This window comes from Podarcis muralis, chromosome 3, assembly GCF_964188315.1.
Source record: "Podarcis muralis chromosome 3, rPodMur119.hap1.1, whole genome shotgun sequence".
NCBI lineage: Eukaryota > Metazoa > Chordata > Lepidosauria > Squamata > Lacertidae > Podarcis > Podarcis muralis.
The window spans coordinates 119809825-119826799 of NC_135657.1; the positions used below are offsets into that span (position 1 = coordinate 119809825).

Sequence of the window (16975 nt, forward strand, 5' to 3'; positions counted from 1 at the left end):
ACAGAGAAATAAGTGCTAAACTTCTGCTAGATTCTACAAGTGGCTTGTAGGTTATTTGATAGGTCACATAAAGCATGAAAAATAACAAGTATTAATCAATCAATCTCCTTTACTGGCATAGAAAGAGTGTGTTGTATATATGGATCAGAACACAACACGGGTAATAAAAGATAGTAAGAGGTACGTTAGGATAAAACCGTCCAGACGTCGTGAAATACAAAAGTGGCTCTTAGGACCTATGGTGATGTAATTTCATGGCATCACTCAAAAATCTTGCCACATTCCCCCCAGCATCAATCCTACAATTATTCAGCAGATAGGACACCCTGGAAGAGTCAGTGTGATAGATCTCCTCCTTCAACAAGGGGACCAATTTATTTATTTTTTATTTTTTATTTTTGCATAAAATGGGCAATGAAATAAAACATGTGTGATGGATTCGACCTGTTTTCTGTCACAAAGGGAGTGCTTTTCAGGATATGGGATTTTAGAGAATCTACCTTGTAGATGGCAAAACATTAAATCTTGCGAGGAAAAGAGCTCTGTGTAGGTGGGGATTGTAAAGATGATGTAAATATGGAGTGCCCTGACCATACGAGGATGGAATTCCTAACCCCAATGGGGAACGGGTTTTATTGGCTGTGTGGCTAAGAGTCTGGAATTCAATCTCTAGAATTCTACGCCTGATTGTTTAGAATGCTTCCAATTGTGGGAGCATAAGCAGCGACTCGAGTGACAGGCTACAGGTTTTGATTTTGTTCTCAATGCAAGCTAACCATTGAGTGGTGGAATTCTGCTAGCATATGGAAAGTTAAAGAAAAGCCAGACATGAAATGTAGGCGGGGCCAGAATTTTATAGTGGTGAGCCACGCTTTGGTTTCCAGAAGCCCGTTTCCAGACACATGGCTGCATACAGCACACTTTGGCAGCCCCAGGATTTTGCACAGAAATTTTGATTGGATGTGTTTCAACAACTGGTTAACTGCACCAATCCATAATGGGATGCCATGCATAAGTTTTGGGCCTACTTTTGCATTAAAGACCTTTAGTGTAGCTGGGATGTATTGAATCCCTCTGTTGAAGAAGAAATGGGTAATAACCAGAGCAAAAGTATCCACCCCGTTAAGTGCGAGCTTACAATGGTATTTTCAGGAGGCGTTATATTGTAGGTAGGGTGCCTAGGTATTTCAAATTTTTAACCTGTTCCAACAGGTTACCACTGATCTCCCACCTGTGAGGCTTCCAGATCTTGAAAAAACAAGCACTTTAGATTTTGTGAAGTTCAGTTCCAGGCTGTTAGCTATACATTATTCCTGGCAGCAGCACAGAAGCTGCTTTAAGTCAACCCTTGTGCAAGACAGAATGACTGCATTGTTGACATATAGTAAGATGGGAATGTGGATGGAGCTGAGCTTTGGGCAGTGGCCACCCACCCCGCGTAAACAGGGAGTGAGGTCTTTTAGGAAAAGAATGAATTAATATGGGGCTAAGATGCAACCCTGTTTTATCCCTTTGTAGACGACAATTTTTGGGGTTAGGCTGCCTAATTGAGAGCATTTCACCCGGCACTTCTTGGAAGTGTTTAGTTTTCTAATGAGAAAAAGTAACCTTTAAGTGGATGTTCATTTTGGACGGTTTATTCCAGAGCAACTCCCTTGGGATTGAGTCAAAGGCTTCTTTTAGATTCAAAAAGATGGTATAAAGTTTTTGATTAGGAACCCTAGAGTATTTGTCCACTAGGTGAGAAAGTATGACAATGATCTAAGGTAGTTTTTCCTTGACATAAACCCAACTGCTCAGAGCCTGGTAAGGCAAATTGGGACATCCACTGGGTAAGCTTTCCCAAGAGATGTTTAGCATATAGCTTCCCCACTGTAGAGAGGAGGCTTAATGGTCTATAGTTAGATGGTAATGCGAACTCTCCCTTACTGCATATTGAAATGATAATTGTGCTTGTGCATGCCTCTGGCATAAGTCCAGTCATATCTACCCATGTGAACAGGTTGGCCAGCAAGAGGCCCCACCAGTCGGGGTGTAGTTTAAGAACATTGGGGCCTATCCCATCTGGGCCAGTGGCTTTCCCTTGCTTTAACTGGCCTATTAACATTTTTATTTCATCTGATGAAACTTGGGGCCACTCGGGGGCATCCATTTGCATAGAATGATGACAAGTCACTCCACTGGAATGTTCATCGTGCAGGACACCTGAAAAGTAGTGGTACAAACCACTAGGCAAAATGGGTGGAGAGGAGAGGTAAGTAGTACTGAATGCCCCAGAAACTAAGGACCAGAATCTCCTTTCCTTGTTTGAGGTTATGGTATAAAGGAGCTGTTCCTATTGTTTGTTGGTATGTTCAGATCTCTTTTTTAAATAAGATGCTGCAACAAATTTTAAGACCTGAAATATTATGGGGATAGGGCGGTTGCCTCTTCCTTATGATGGTGTCAACAGATACTCCGGATGTGTGCTCTGAGTGCTCTGCATTCTTTATCAAACCAGACAGCAGCAAAGGGCTCCCTGGATTGTTTCTGCATCTTGAATTGTTGTTTTGAAAAGTCATTTAGAGATCTTATTAGGATTTCAAATGTTTCAATAGCTTCTTGGGGGTTTACTGAGTTAATTATAGAAGCTCTGTATTCCTACATGGTCTCACTTTGGAACTGTTGGAGAAGTTTGTAAGGTGAGTCTGTGGTCCAAGGGATCCTAAGCACATCTTTGCTTGCATCAGGGATCAGAGGCAGAGGCAGAGGCGCAAGCATGGGACTGTCAAATTTGGTGGCCAAGGTCAAAGATGAATAATTGCTAGTGGTGTGGTCACTCACGGCAAAGTTCATGGCTCAAGCTGAGTCACTTCCATTGACAGGGGGTTCCTGAAGGGGGCACATGGGAAAGGGGGAGTTGATAGTTAAGATCATAGAGAGGCGACCGCTCTCGATGTGGTCTACCACCTGAACTGTTTCAAACTGACTTATCAGTGCTGAGGACCCTAATATGTAGTCGAACACACTATTTCCTCACCAGGAAACAAACTTGAACTCCCCTGGCAGGTCACCTGGTAATGAACCATTCAGGATCACCCTGTCAAAACACACACACAACTTGGCAAGGCAAACTTCAGCATCATTTGGAATGTTGCAGGCCAGAGAGAAGCTCAGGCAGGGGATCCTGGGTGTCAAAGCCCAGCTCTCTCGCAAGCTCAAAATTGTCTTTAACCACCCTTGCGTGGTAATTGGCAGATCAATGGTGGGGAATTTGGTCTCCAGTTTTTCCAAAATTAACACGTAAGGAAGTATCAGGAAGATGGAATAAAGAACTGTCAAGCCACTGGCCAAGCAACTTCTTTTCTGAGGAAAAAGCTATACCCTGCCAACACACAGTCTCCCCACCACACCCTTCAACTGGGTGCCTCCCATGCACCAAAATTTGTGGGTAAGTCTTTCCATATTGAGTTATCCTGATAGTGGTTATTCTTGAAGCATGATTTACAGAAGCACTTCAATGGCCACCTTAGTTATCACAACCATAGTTGTCCTAGGAGAGTTCAAAGTCACATTTTCAATTTTACAACTTTCCTAACAGGTCGTTTGGGCTAAGAGACTTGCCCAAGGTAAGCCCAGGGAGCTTCACAACTAAGCAAGGATTTGAATCTCGGCTTCCCAAATCCAAAACTCTAACACTCTTAACCATTGCTTTATGTTGTTTTAAAACTATTAAAGTCAGTCATTTTTACTAGATGCAACAAAAGGAGGGGGTAGGAGGAAGATACAGCGTGGAAAAACCCAGTTTCTAGGAAGCTGCAATTCCCCCCCTTGCTGATACAAAGCTATAGCTCTTCAAAATGGAATGTAAGGAGGTACACATTTGTAAAATAGTTAGAAGTATATGCATGCAACTTTCTTGCACTAATCCTGAGCATGCACTTATTGTGCATGACAAATGTATAGGATATTATTTAGTGAATTGGTTATCTTGTTTACTGGTGCTTTGCCTCCTTAAAACGCTATTAAATGGTTTAAGAACATGCTTTGCTACTGGGCTTCACTCACATAATTCTATTTGACTGCATAAGAACTAAGCATGCAACATGCAAGGGTTTCACTTTGATAAGAGAGGTTGGCTTATGGAACTACACAATACTGGACACTATTAATTCCATTTCTTGAAAGTTTTAACTTTCAAAAAGTTGTGCCAAGTATTTCTACTTCTTTGATTATCTGGTTCACATAATACTGCCCTGGAAAGTCCTTCTCTTTTAAACTCTCTCTCCTCTTGTCCCTCCTCTCCTCTAACACACACACCCTTTTGTTTAGAAGCATCCTGCATGTTCTCACCTCAGAAGCCTTTGTATGGCATAGCTTTAAAGTCACATTCCTCTTGTACAGTTCAGGTTGAAACATCCTCAATTCACCCAGTGCAGGCAAGGTTCAAAAAGACAGCAGCAGTAGGTGGAAGTGAAAGTATGACTTTGACACCAGTAGCACAAATTCACCCTCTCTTCCCTTTGGAAGCATACTAATTTGAAATCCTTAGAACCTAAAAAGTCTCCCATGGCCCACTTTTGTCAGCCAAAAACAATATGCCAAGGGGAAATTCAATCACATATCTATTTAAAGGAATTACTAATTCCTAACGGACAACACTGAGTTTCCACGCTGTTGTTTTTAAAAAGATGATAATTCAGTACAATTCTGCTGCTTAATTCAGAATCTGGCAGACTCTGAGCACACACATATGAGGGGGCAAGAAAAGAATGCAAAGCCCTAGCATAGCAACAAGACAGCCTCTAAGACTTGGCAGCTCCTTTGCAAGTGTGTTTGTTCTTCATTACAATTGTGAGCCTACACCACTTGGCCAAGCTCCCGAAGCAACAAGCAGTGCCCTGGGACTGAGGTTTCGCACTGCAATGGAAACAGGTGCTCCTCTTGCTGGCAAACAACCCTCCCCCAAATCCTACGCAAGGGGCTGCCATAGCCAGTTCGTTACATTAAGGTTTGTTCCTGCTAAATCTGTTCAACCTGTTTTGGGAAATTCATGGACCTGAGAGAAATCTGTAACATCCAGGCTAACTGATCCAAGTGGTTACTCCATCACAATGGCCTACTTGATCTGTTTATTAGCACATGGCCACCACTGCAGAGCATACAGGAATGCTGAGGTAGCTGGAGCAAGAGGTTAACTCAAATAGAACTGCTGCACTTGTATTTAAAAATCAGTACTACAGAATTGACTCTGGTGAAGCGGGTTTCCTTTCTCTCTCATAGTGTCTGCAAAGTGCCCTCTCATAAAACAGTTTCAAAAGTAGGGAATGGCCTGACAAATTCATAGAATCATAGAATCATAGAGTTGGAAGAGACCACAAGGGCCATCGAGTCCAACCCCCTGCCAAGCAGGAAACACCATCAGAGCACTCCTGACATATGGTTGTCAAGCCTCTGCTTGACATTGAGGGAATCTCTCTCTCGATGGAGCCTACATTAGGTCCACACACTGAACAAAGTTTGCCAGACAATGTGTGTGCATGTCAAACCACTCATCAGGGATTCAAAGACCAGCGTGCAACTTTAGCCTGGTTTATATAGATCAACTTGCATTAGTTTATCCCACTGATACAAAAGAGGCACCTAAACAAGATAAAGGGACCCAGAAGCAAGTTGGAATCCTATCTTATCTTGCCCATCCTGGTTTGACATTGATTTGTCTTTTGCCATTGCAAAGGAGGAAAGGAAGAAAGGGAGCACATGTGTGAGCGAGTGCTACTGATTCCTCCTTTGCAGCTTGAATCTCCCGACATTAAAAGATGCCCCATGACTGACAGGTGGGCAGTCCCACTCTCCTGTCAAAGTGGCCTATGGAGGGTTGGCCAGATCCTATTATTCACCCCTGCTTTAGAGGTTGAGGCCAAACACGAAACCTATATAAAGTCTATTAACCCGGGAACATTTTGCTGTTATGCAAAAGCAACAGATGATCCTACTCTGAGGAAATCACAACACCATCCTACGTATTATCTGTGATGTTCTCAGCTTCCCACACACAATGTCACAGAATTACATGTATCTTTTTGCACAAGGTGGCTATTTTAAAGTCAGCAGTGTGCTATTACCATATACCTTGAACTGAGAGTGTGCCTCTGTGGCACTACTTCTACCTACATAGTTCCTTGCCGGGGGGGGGGGCAGGTGCAGTTGGGCACAAATTTGCAGTTGGGTGGGAAGGAAGTGCAGATGGATCAACTGGGGTGGGGGAGAATGAGACACATTAGGTGTATGTGTTAAAAAGCACTTAAATGACAAGCAATGCCAGGGACAGTATGGACACAAATTACACAAAGGCTGAATGTGCTCTGTTTACACACTTAAACTGCCCAAACTATATCAACACACCTTATCTGGGGCTAGGGCCACCTCTACTTCACCTTCAGGCAGGTAATGCTTTGTCACCCATGCTAAGACATTACAATGGATGCAAAATTTCTGTTTCCACAGGCAATTGGGCCCTGCTTTTACTTTTGAGCACAACCCTTGCAGATTGTGCTGCAGCTGCTATAAATTGAGAGAAGGGAAGACCTTGCAGGCAATGAAGATTGGGCCTGTCTTGTGGTATTTTCCTAAATAGAGAGAACTAACACTGAATCTCAGTGCAAGAATTTAGCAACACCAGGGATGAAGATTGAGCAAGAGGCCACTTAAGGACAGAGAACTGTAGCTTTTGGAGATTCCTTGCTGGCTAGGACAAGCACAAACCAGAGTCTGCGTTTGGCACAGCACAGGGATGCTTTCAATCAGGAGGGGGGTAGGTACCCTGCTTTCTATTGCTTTTTTTAAAGCCATGTGTATGCCCTGAAACCACAAACAACCAAACAATAATAATGCCACATGGCACCAGGAGATGTTCTCCTTCCTCTGTGAGCTAACAGTAAGGTAAAGGTACCCCTGCCCGTATGGGCCAGTCTTGACAGACTCTAGGGTTGTGCGCCCATCTCACTCAAGAGGCCGGGGGCCAGCGCTGTCCGGAGACACTTCCGGGTCACGTGGCCAGCGTGACAAAGCTGCATCTGGTGAGCCAGCGCAGCACACGGAAACGCCGTTTACCTTCCTGCTAGTAAGCGGTCCCTATTTATCTACTTGCACCCGGGGGTGCTTTCGAACTGCTAGGTTGGCAGGCGCTGGGACCGAGCAACGGGAGCGCACCCCGCCACGGGGATTCGAACCGCCGGCCTTTCGATCGGCAAGCCCTAGGCGCTGAGGCTTTTACCCACAGCGCCACCCGCGTCCCATCTAACAGTAGCTAACAGTAGTCAGTACTAAAAGTCTGTACTACAAGCGCTACTGACTGCAGTGTAAAACGAAGCATGTTAAGCAACCAGCCAAGTTGAGCTCAACAGGTAAACTTGGTGAAAACTGGAGAAGTCCAGTGCTTGAGAGGTACCAATTCTGGCCACATAATTTTCATCAGGCAGCAGGAATAGATATCAGGATGGGATGATCCAATAGACCTTCCACCATTGTGTCACTGAGTTAAGATTTACACCATTGCAAAGCCGTTGGATTGTCCTGTTAGTTACAGTATTGTAGATAAGAACTACTGGTTCCTATGGAGAAACCACCACTGACACAGAGTGTAAGCAGGGAGCAAAACATGCGTTGTGTTCATTTGACTTGGGGGGGGGGGCGTGTCTCACAGGGAATTTTGCAGTTGGTAAACCTGATTTCAAAACACCCTGGCTCCTTGGAGGCCAGCCTGCCATCAGGGCACGAAGGCAGCAGCCTTCCTCTGTTTCATGGGCCCAGAGTCTGAACATCTGATTTAGCAAATCCCTGGCAAACTGACATGGAAAAACATTCCTTTCTATCCTTTCCCTCAACATTTTGACATTACTTTCCAACTTACTCACTGAAAATACATACAGAATTGTCTGTAATCTAGAGACCAAAAGTGCAACTGAGATAGACATGTTATTAGAAGTATGTTTTGTTCCAATTAGTTTTATACATGATATGTCTACTTTTCAGAACTGTTGTACTTTCATTTTAATTCTTGCTCTAACCTCTCTTATTTCCACTACTGTTTATTGTTACTGTTATTAAAATCCCAATAAAGTACTTTTCAAGCAGCAGTTTGCTTTTAGCTCCATAAAGGTAAAGGAGCCCTGACAGTTGAGTCTAGTCGCGAACAACTCTGGGGATGCAGCGCTCATCTCGCTTTACTGGCCCAGGGAGCCGACATTTGTCCGCAGACAGTTTTTCCGGGTCATGTGGCCAGCAGGACTAAGTCACTTCTGGCAAACCAGAGCAGTGCACGGAAACACCGTTTACCTTCCCACCAGAGCGGTACCTATTTATCTACTTGCACTTTGAGGTGCTTTCGAACTGCTAGGTTGGCAGGAGCAGGGACCGGGCAATGGGAGCTCACCCCATTGTGGGGGTTCAAACCACCAACCTTCCGATTGGCAAGCCCTAGGCTCAGTGGTTTAGACCACAGCGCCACCTGAGTCCATAGCTACTGATAAACCCATCCTCCACGAATGTTTTAACCCTTCTTTAAAGGGTATGCATACACCCCCAAACATACACACTAGCACCACGATCCCTGAAAAAAAATGTTTTGCATTTATATCCTACTTTTTTCTCCAACGAGCTCAAGGTAGCAGACATGGTTCTTGCACTCCTCAATTTATCCTCCCAACAGCCCTGCGAGGTAGGTTAGGCTGAGAGATTGTGGCTGGTCACCCAATGAGTTTAATGGCTGAAGGGGGATTTGAACTGTGGTATCTCTGGTCCTAGTCCAGCACTCTAACCGCTACACAACACTGTTAAAAACTCATTGTACATATAGAGATATACATGCCAGTGAGGGTTCCTTTTGCTTTCCATGCCATATCTGCACACACAGAGCTTATTCTGACATTTTCTAAATGGAAGTTCATTGAAGTATGGTAGCGGTGCATGTGGCTAGTGACCAGCATGTGCCAACTTCAAACTGGGGACTCAGGAGTTTCAGTGTAACAAGTGTCATCCCTACTGATGTTTAGTATAGCCTATGCGTGTACAGTTGTACCTTGGAAGTCGAACAGAAACCGTTCTGGAAGTCTGTTCAACTTCCAAAACGTTCAGAAACTAAAGCACAGCTTCTGATTGGCTGCAGGAAGTTTCTGCAGCCAATCCAAAGCCGCGGAAGCTCTGCCAGACATTCGGCTTCCAAAAATAGTTCACAAACTATTCCAAACACTTCCACAGTGAAGGCTGAGGGAAAGGATTCATTTAGCTTCTCTGCCATCTCCCTGTTCTCCTTCAATACTTCATTCAGACTTTCACTTTCTAAAAATCCTGCTGCCTCCTTCACTGATTTCCTGCTTTTCATATATTTAAAGAAATACTCACTGATTCTGCACCTTCAATGATATGCTCCTAAAATTCCTGACTTGGTCATATTATCCAACTTACACCCCCCCCCCCAAGTTTATGATCCCTTTTCAATTTCCCCGTTTCACAAGATTGACATCTTTTATTGCTTCCTTCACACGGCTATTTAGCCACACTGGCATCCATTTGGACTTGTGTGAAACTTTCCTAATCTGAGCCTCTGTTATAGTGGTTTTAAATAGTGTTATAGACAGGACAAACCTAGAAATTAATAAATGCTGGGATTTTGGTTATTTGTGGTATGAAGGGAGAATGCAAGCTGCAAATGAATTCCTGGGCTGAGTTATGCAATCCAGCTTGGCTGGCTGAGGGAAGAGCAGACCTGCTAGCATTACAAAACGGTGCTGATGGGCCGCAGAAGGGTCATTTGGCCTGGGGAGTGAGATGTCACAAAGGTTGCCCAGGGTAACTGTGGGTTTGAGAGGGACAGGAGAAGGGGAGTGTTGAAACAGTGGCTTCTGGGCAGAAGGAGGAGGAAGTAAGGCTGAGATCCATCTTGGAGGAGGAGATGAAAGGTTGCCTGCAATGCCATGGGTCATGCTGTGAGCTCTGGACTACCTCCATGCAGACTGAAGGTGTAAATAGGAGAATAAACCATATTTATTAAGGCACAACAGTCTCCGCCATGTCTTCTATTCTCTAAAGGGACACAGATCCTGTGTGTGCCTGTGACTCCATGCGCTCTTGCCACCACTTGGCAAAGAGAGGGGCAGGCACCAGGGTTTTGTAACAATAATTTCTGAACATCTTAAATATATATTATCTTCCTAACTTTCTCCTTCAACTTGCTTTAAATTAAAACTCTCATATATTCCCTCCCAAAACTAAATATGTTGATGTTGTGTTTTCCAGGCAGCTTCCCACTATGTACATTCATTTTTTTTGTTATTTCAAAGTGGGTAAACAACAATTACATCACTATAACATGGGCCTAGATACCACTCAGTATTAAATCAAGTATCACCTTTCCTTTGCTGGCTCTAAGACCAAGTAGTTTAAAGCTCAGTCAATTATTACATGAGAAATGTCTCCCCACTGTGACCTGATCAATGAGTGTGATAATAAACACTTTTAAAAAGGCGTCCATTATAACAATACTTTGGTTATGAGAATCCACAGATCCACTAACTGGAGCCAGTTGCAAAAAGCACATGTGTAAAATTCTAAGAAGTCTGAACCCAGGAATTTGAGTACTGAAACGGAATGGAGATCCCTGACTCAATCCTCCCTCCTCAATTTTCTTAACTTCAGCACAGTTTTTGTTGTTGCAATCATATTGATGTTGCCCTTGTCACTTCTACTTTAATTCCCCCCTTATATTTTACCAAAAGATACTATCTTAAAAACAAGACACTCGACCACACAAAACTTGGCAGCAATGGGGGCGGAGGGATAGAAGAGGCAGTGTTTTTGCTCCTGAATCCTACCCGTGTTTGAACACCCATGACATTCCATGACACATGCAGGGGAAGCATGCTAAAGAGCTCCCCAAGTTGGTGGGTATAATGTTTGTGCATAAAGAGTTTCAGAATAATGCTTTCCACAGATCTTGAGCAACAGGAATTTGCTTCAAGACCATATTTGGCCTATTCACAAAGTAAAGTGGCATCACCACACAACAGTATCCATACATCTACATGAAGAACCAAAGTAGCACATTTGCCCCTTACACTAACTTGGCAAATATTCGCACAGCACACAAGGGGGAATTAAGAATATAACGAGAGCCCGGTTGGATCAGGTCAAAACAGGAGGGCCACACAAGCAGGACCGGAGGGCAACAGCATCCTTCTCACTTGTGATACCCAGCAGCTGGTATTCAGAAGCAGACTTCCTCTGAATTTGCGCTCAAATCACTGAACAGAGTGAAAGGTTATGAGTCTTGGGATGGGGAGAGTGTGTGTATGAACTCAGCAGTGCTTGGTTTATTTTTTGGTTGCTATTTTGTTCATGTTGTTGGTGTTCTGTAGAATATAAATGTTACAGTACCTTTGTGAATCCTATAATTTATCATTTGTAATTGTGCTGTTTAGCTTTTTTTTAGTTGTTTTGCTGATGGTGCTTTATGGATTGTAATTGCTTTACTGGCGATTTTTAAATTGTTCTATATGATTTGTGATGTATTTGTGATGGTCTGTTCTGTTATTGTTATTTACTGTTTGTAAGCCAGGGACGCGGGTGGCGCTGTGGTCTAACCCACTGAGCCCCTTGGGCTTGCCAATCAGAAGGTCGGCAGTTCAAATCCCTGCGACAGGGTGAGCTCCCGTTGCTCAGTCCCTGCTCCTGCCGACCTAGCAGTTCGAAAGCACGTCAAAGTGCAAGTAGATAAATAGGTACCGCTCCGGCGGGAAGGTAAACGGTGTTTCCGTGCACTGCTCTGGTTTGCCAGAAGCAGCTTAGTTATGCTGGCCACATGACCCGGAAGCTGTACGCCGGCTCCCTCGGCCAATAAAGCGAGATGAGCGCCACAACCCCAGAGTCATCCGCAACTGAACCTAACGGTCAGGGGTCCCTTTACCTTTTTAAGCCATTTGGATGAAATTCATTTGAAATTCATTTGAATGAAAAGTGGCATAGAAATATAATAAACCCAATCAATCAGATCACTTCCCTAACTGTACCACAGGAACAAGTCATATTTCAACAGAATATATGACTACATAGTGCTAAAACAATTAAAAAAAAACTTACATCCTGCCTAATTTTCAAAAGAAAGTCATGGCAGCTAACAAACCCAAACACTATTAACATATATTACAACCCCCATTTTTATCCTTAGTCAAAAGCAGAATACTAATGTAAAAAAACCTAAGACACAATAATAATTTCTAAAACAGCCACCCCAACTATAAAAAATAAAAATTAAACCCTAAAGGTGGTCAGCCAAAAGCCTTTCAAAAAAGAGGCACATTTTTGCCTGCCTCCTGAAATAATACTGTACCACGGGTTGCATTTACAGTAAAGTATAGCAATCATGAAAAGGACTAGCTAGATACAACTCAAACTAGCACAAATGTATGGACTTCCTGTCCTCTAATATTATAGCTTCAGTTTAACTCCAAACTTCTAGACTAAGAGCAATACATTCCTAAACTGTAGTGGAAGTGTCTCAATACATTTTACTGCATTCCACAAGTTTTGTTTTCAGGGCAGGGAAGGTATGTTCAAAAAACTTCCACCACAGTTAAAATGTATGTATGCTTTCACACATAGCCTAATCACCCTCGCAAGGCAAGGTGATTTGCATAGTATAAATCAACCATGGCACACATTAAAATCCAAACCCCAGTATAATCCCAAGTCCAAGGTCTGTCCAATTTAAGGAGCAATTTAACAACAACCCACAGTTGGCTTAAAGACTAGAATGAGACTACTTGTGCATCATTTTTGTTATGCTAAAAGACAAAAGGTAGCTAGATTTTTAAATCTGCCAGATTTTTATTTTGCCTTCTCTTTATACATGTGCAAATATGATTGTGGTTCTTGTGCTCCTGTCACCTAATTACAGTGGTACCTTGGGTTACAGACGCTTCAGGTTACAGACTCTGCTAACCCAGAAATAGTGCTTCAGGTTAAGAACTTTGCTTCAGGATGAGAACAGAAATCGTGCTCTAGCGGCGCGGCAGCAGCAGGAGGCCCCATTAGCTAAAGTGGTGCTTCAGGTTAAGAACAGTTTCAGGTTAAAAACAGACCTCCGGTACAAATTAAGTACTTAACCTGAGGTACCACTGTACCTGAAATGGGTGCCTTACAAATGAGGTATAACATTTATGGCAGTGACACAAGGGTTTCTGAGATGATTGTTAGCAGGGTTGATGACTGAAAATGACTCAATTGTTATTGCAACCCTCTCTAAGTAAAATCACTCAAAGCTCCAGTTCCAAAGAGTGTAACCATCCTTGGTTAACATCTTAGACACACACACACAATGTTATCCTGCCTCTGCTCTTAAAACAAAGCAAGCAATTTTATACTCCTCTGCCATTCTTCCTCAGTTTTTCCTATCCACTTATCTTGGCACCTCCCCTCCCTCAAACTCCACCCCCACAAAATACTGCCTATTTCAAAGCTAGGCATTCACTATCCTAGATTTTTGAAATGCTATAGGGATTCAGTGGCAAAGTCATCAATTCTGTCGAGAAAGGGAAGTTACCAGAAACTGGGATAGAATATGAGACTCTTAATCTCAGGTTTGTGAGTTTGAGCCCCACGTTGGGCAAAAGATTCCTGCATTGCATTGCAGGGGGTTGGACTAGATGACCCTTGTGGTCCCTTCCAACTCTACAATTCTATGATTCTATTTAGACAGACATTCATTCTGGGATAAAAAAGAGGCGGGTGCTTCAAATGCTGAGTACAAGGCTTGATCTGGAATGTAAACTTCAAAGAGAGAAAAGAACCTGGTGTAATATCTGAATTACATCTCACGGGTTCTGTAACATGATGGTTCTCAGTTTGCTTTGTTTCCCTGTGATCAATGTTTATTCATTTTTAAATTCCTTTGAAATAACCAGCCTAGACAAAGAACTGCAATATACTTCCCAATTCACTAGCAACAGCAGATTCTCTTACAAACATATTAAGAGCACCCTTTTCTAAAGTAATCAATTTTTAAAACATGCTTTCCCCCCAAAAGCTACTGAATACTAACAAGCTTACAGTATGCAATCATTTCATTAGAAAATTGCTTTCCCCTGCTAGAAATCTCACTCATACATGACAAATGAGATAGAAATCACGAAACCTAAATCCACTTAGAATCCATGGCCCAATTTTATTGATTTTGATGGGATTTACTTTTCAGCACCTGCCAGGATTGTGTAGCCTACCACATACAAAACATTTTGTTCTGGTAAAGACAGAAAGAGGAGGGGAAGAGAGGGAAAGAGACACACACATTAAACAGGTATCTGTTGTCAGATCACCTTTTAGCTAATCTTACAATATATGTTTAAGCTATCCTTTGTGCATTCAAAAAAAAAAATCTTCCGGAGACAGAAACAAGGTATTACAACAAAGAGACTTGGACTAAAACACTTACCAGCGAGCCTCGCTGTTCTTTGTGCTGTTTGCCCAGCCTCCTCCACACAGAGAGACATTCACAATATGCCAGCAGAAACAAGAGAGAGAAAGCCAACCTCTTCAAATTAAAGAGGAGAAAGGAAGAGAAGTGTGACTTCCACACAATCCACAGGTACCCGGGCGGCTGGCTCCCAAGCTAGAATGCGCCTGCCTGGCTCTCCCTGTTCTTTTACTTTGTGGTCACTGGAGTTATACACGCCACTTGCAAAGGAGGCTGGGCCCAAGTTACGCAAAAGAGGTAAGCACTTGGCAGAAGCCCAATCCTATTGGCTGGAGGCAGAGCTAGCATCTTGCTTACCTTCCCAAAATGAATCTAGAGACTCCAAAAGGAAGAAAAGGAAGTGGAGGGAGGGTGTGGAATACACTCTTCTCCACCCCGAAAAGACATACTGAATTCCCAACAGCTTGTCAGGTTTGGAGGGAGGGAGACAGAGAGACTGTTCTATTTCCTCGTCAGCCTGTGTTACATAACTGTACCAATATATGGTACACTATGGGGCTTTTTTAAAATTAGCATTTACTAGACCGACTAGCTTTCTTCACCTCCCACATCATCGGTGACTTTCTCATGCAGGAGGCATTAGAACAGCAGCAGTTAGAAACGCCTTGAGCACAGGCAGGTTTGAAACAGAGCTACAACACGACTTCCAGCAAACAGGCACACGCTGTGGCCACCCACTTTTAGAGAGAAACACCTGACTTGAGGGTGCCACCCCTAAAGGCAATGTTTCTGAATACCAGTTGCAAGTGCTGTGCAGGTTTTCCCATAGGCATCTGGGTGGCCAATGTGAGAACAAGGCACTGAACTAGACGGGCCATTGGCGGATCCAGCTGCCTCTCCTTATGCTTTATGTTCTTAGGGCAGGGATGGTCAGAACTGTATATGCAGACATGCCACTCTCCAGTGTGAAGGTGAGCCCAGATGGGGGGAGGGGGGGGAGGAAGTGTGCCTTTTTCCAGGGCCCTTCTGTGTTTCTCAGTTGTGCCCCAAACTAGGAACACATTGAGCCAATCACTTTCAGAATTAGGAAGCCGTCTCCAAGGATACTTGAAGTTGAAACTGCTTTCAGAGATTGGTAGTATGACGTTTGGGCTACAACTTGCCCTATATCCAGATGCCCAGTTCTCATTTTAAGGCTTAAGTATTTAAGACAAAATCATCACTTGGAACCAAGTTAGGAATCAGTGCTGACCTTGAAGCAAGTGCTCTATTTTGACCTAAGCAGCTTCTGTTTCACACAAGATTCACAAGACACTAGGGAAAAAGCACTGGTGAGTTAGGCACACTGTAACCAAGGTAACAGCAAAATGTGGACTTGCTATAATCTGATTTGTCAAGGCCCCCCCCCCACAAAAAGTGGAGAAAAAAGCTACTAGAATCACAGAATTGTAGAGTTGGAAGGGATCCCAAGGGTCATCTAGTCCAACCCTTGCAATGCAGGAATCTCAACATATGATAAACCAATACTGACCAGGAACCTTTCAGAGACTTCTGATGAAAACTCTGCTATCACCAGGTAGGAAGATGACAAAAAACTGATAAGAACTTCCATACATCTGCTCTCAACTGCCGTCACCACCACAAACCCCTATATTTATAAAATAAATAGGAGTTTTACAACCATGACTCATGTTCACAAAAGGAAAGTTATCTGCAACTTCAAATAGGCATACAACCCTACTCTCCGTAGGACTTTACCACATCATTCTTGGCTTGTTCCATCTTATCAGCATTTAATTTTCATGTGTTTGATAGAACAAAGAAATGCAGCCAAATCTGACACCACCTTGAATGGTCTTGCACCAATGAACTAGACATGCTTGGAGCAGAGTAAACTTTAAAAGGTGTTCCTGTAAGTAAAATCACATCAGTTATTTTTGCTTGAACTTCCAAATCAAATACATTCCAAAAGACTACAGGCAATGACCGATTAACGTGCATCTGAATGACGTACGATTGTACATGCATGCAGCGCTGAACCCAAGTCACCTGAAAGAATCACTAAAAGGGCATCACTAAAAGAGGAGCCCTAACTGGGGTGGGGCTCCACTGATGTGTGCAGGGGCCAGGAACAGAACCCCCACACGAAATGGACATTGACTGTAGTAAGTTTCTAGTTCCCTTGCAAGTACCACATTCATTATATCCTGAGTGCTAGACTTGGGTGTCCGTGAGTGACTGTCTCCATATGAGACTTGTTTTTGGGGGGAGGGGGCAGCTTGCAGAATTAAGTCTTAAAAGTTAAGGGCAGCAAGTTTTAGGTAAGCCTAAATTGTATTTTATTAGTCTTCATATATCCTTGCTGCTAATCCATAAAGCCCCATTCCTTTATTTGCTCTAATATTGCACCATCTTGCAAGTAAACTTCATTTTGGCGGCTGCTTGCTATCTTACTTGCAAGATGGTGCAATATTAGAGCAAATAGAGGAATGGGGCTTTATGGATTAGCAGCAAGGATATATGAAGACT

At 43.2% G+C, this 16975-nt stretch overlaps 1 protein-coding gene across 2 annotated transcripts in view; it reads right to left on the reverse strand.

The window, feature by feature from the left end:
• Nucleotides 1-16975, reverse strand: part of PELI1 (pellino E3 ubiquitin protein ligase 1) — a 58887-nt gene that overhangs the window by 18809 nt on the left and 23103 nt on the right. The window contains exon 1 of one of the 2 annotated variants that reach the window (XM_028721879.2): nucleotides 14465-14679. The exons of the other annotated variant lie outside the window; for it this stretch is intronic. Coding sequence (XP_028577712.1) covers nucleotides 14465-14522 — 58 coding nt within the window. The 5' untranslated portion in view covers nucleotides 14523-14679. Of the gene's footprint in view, nucleotides 1-14464; nucleotides 14680-16975 lie in introns of those variants that run through there. 2 annotated transcript variants of the gene reach the window in all.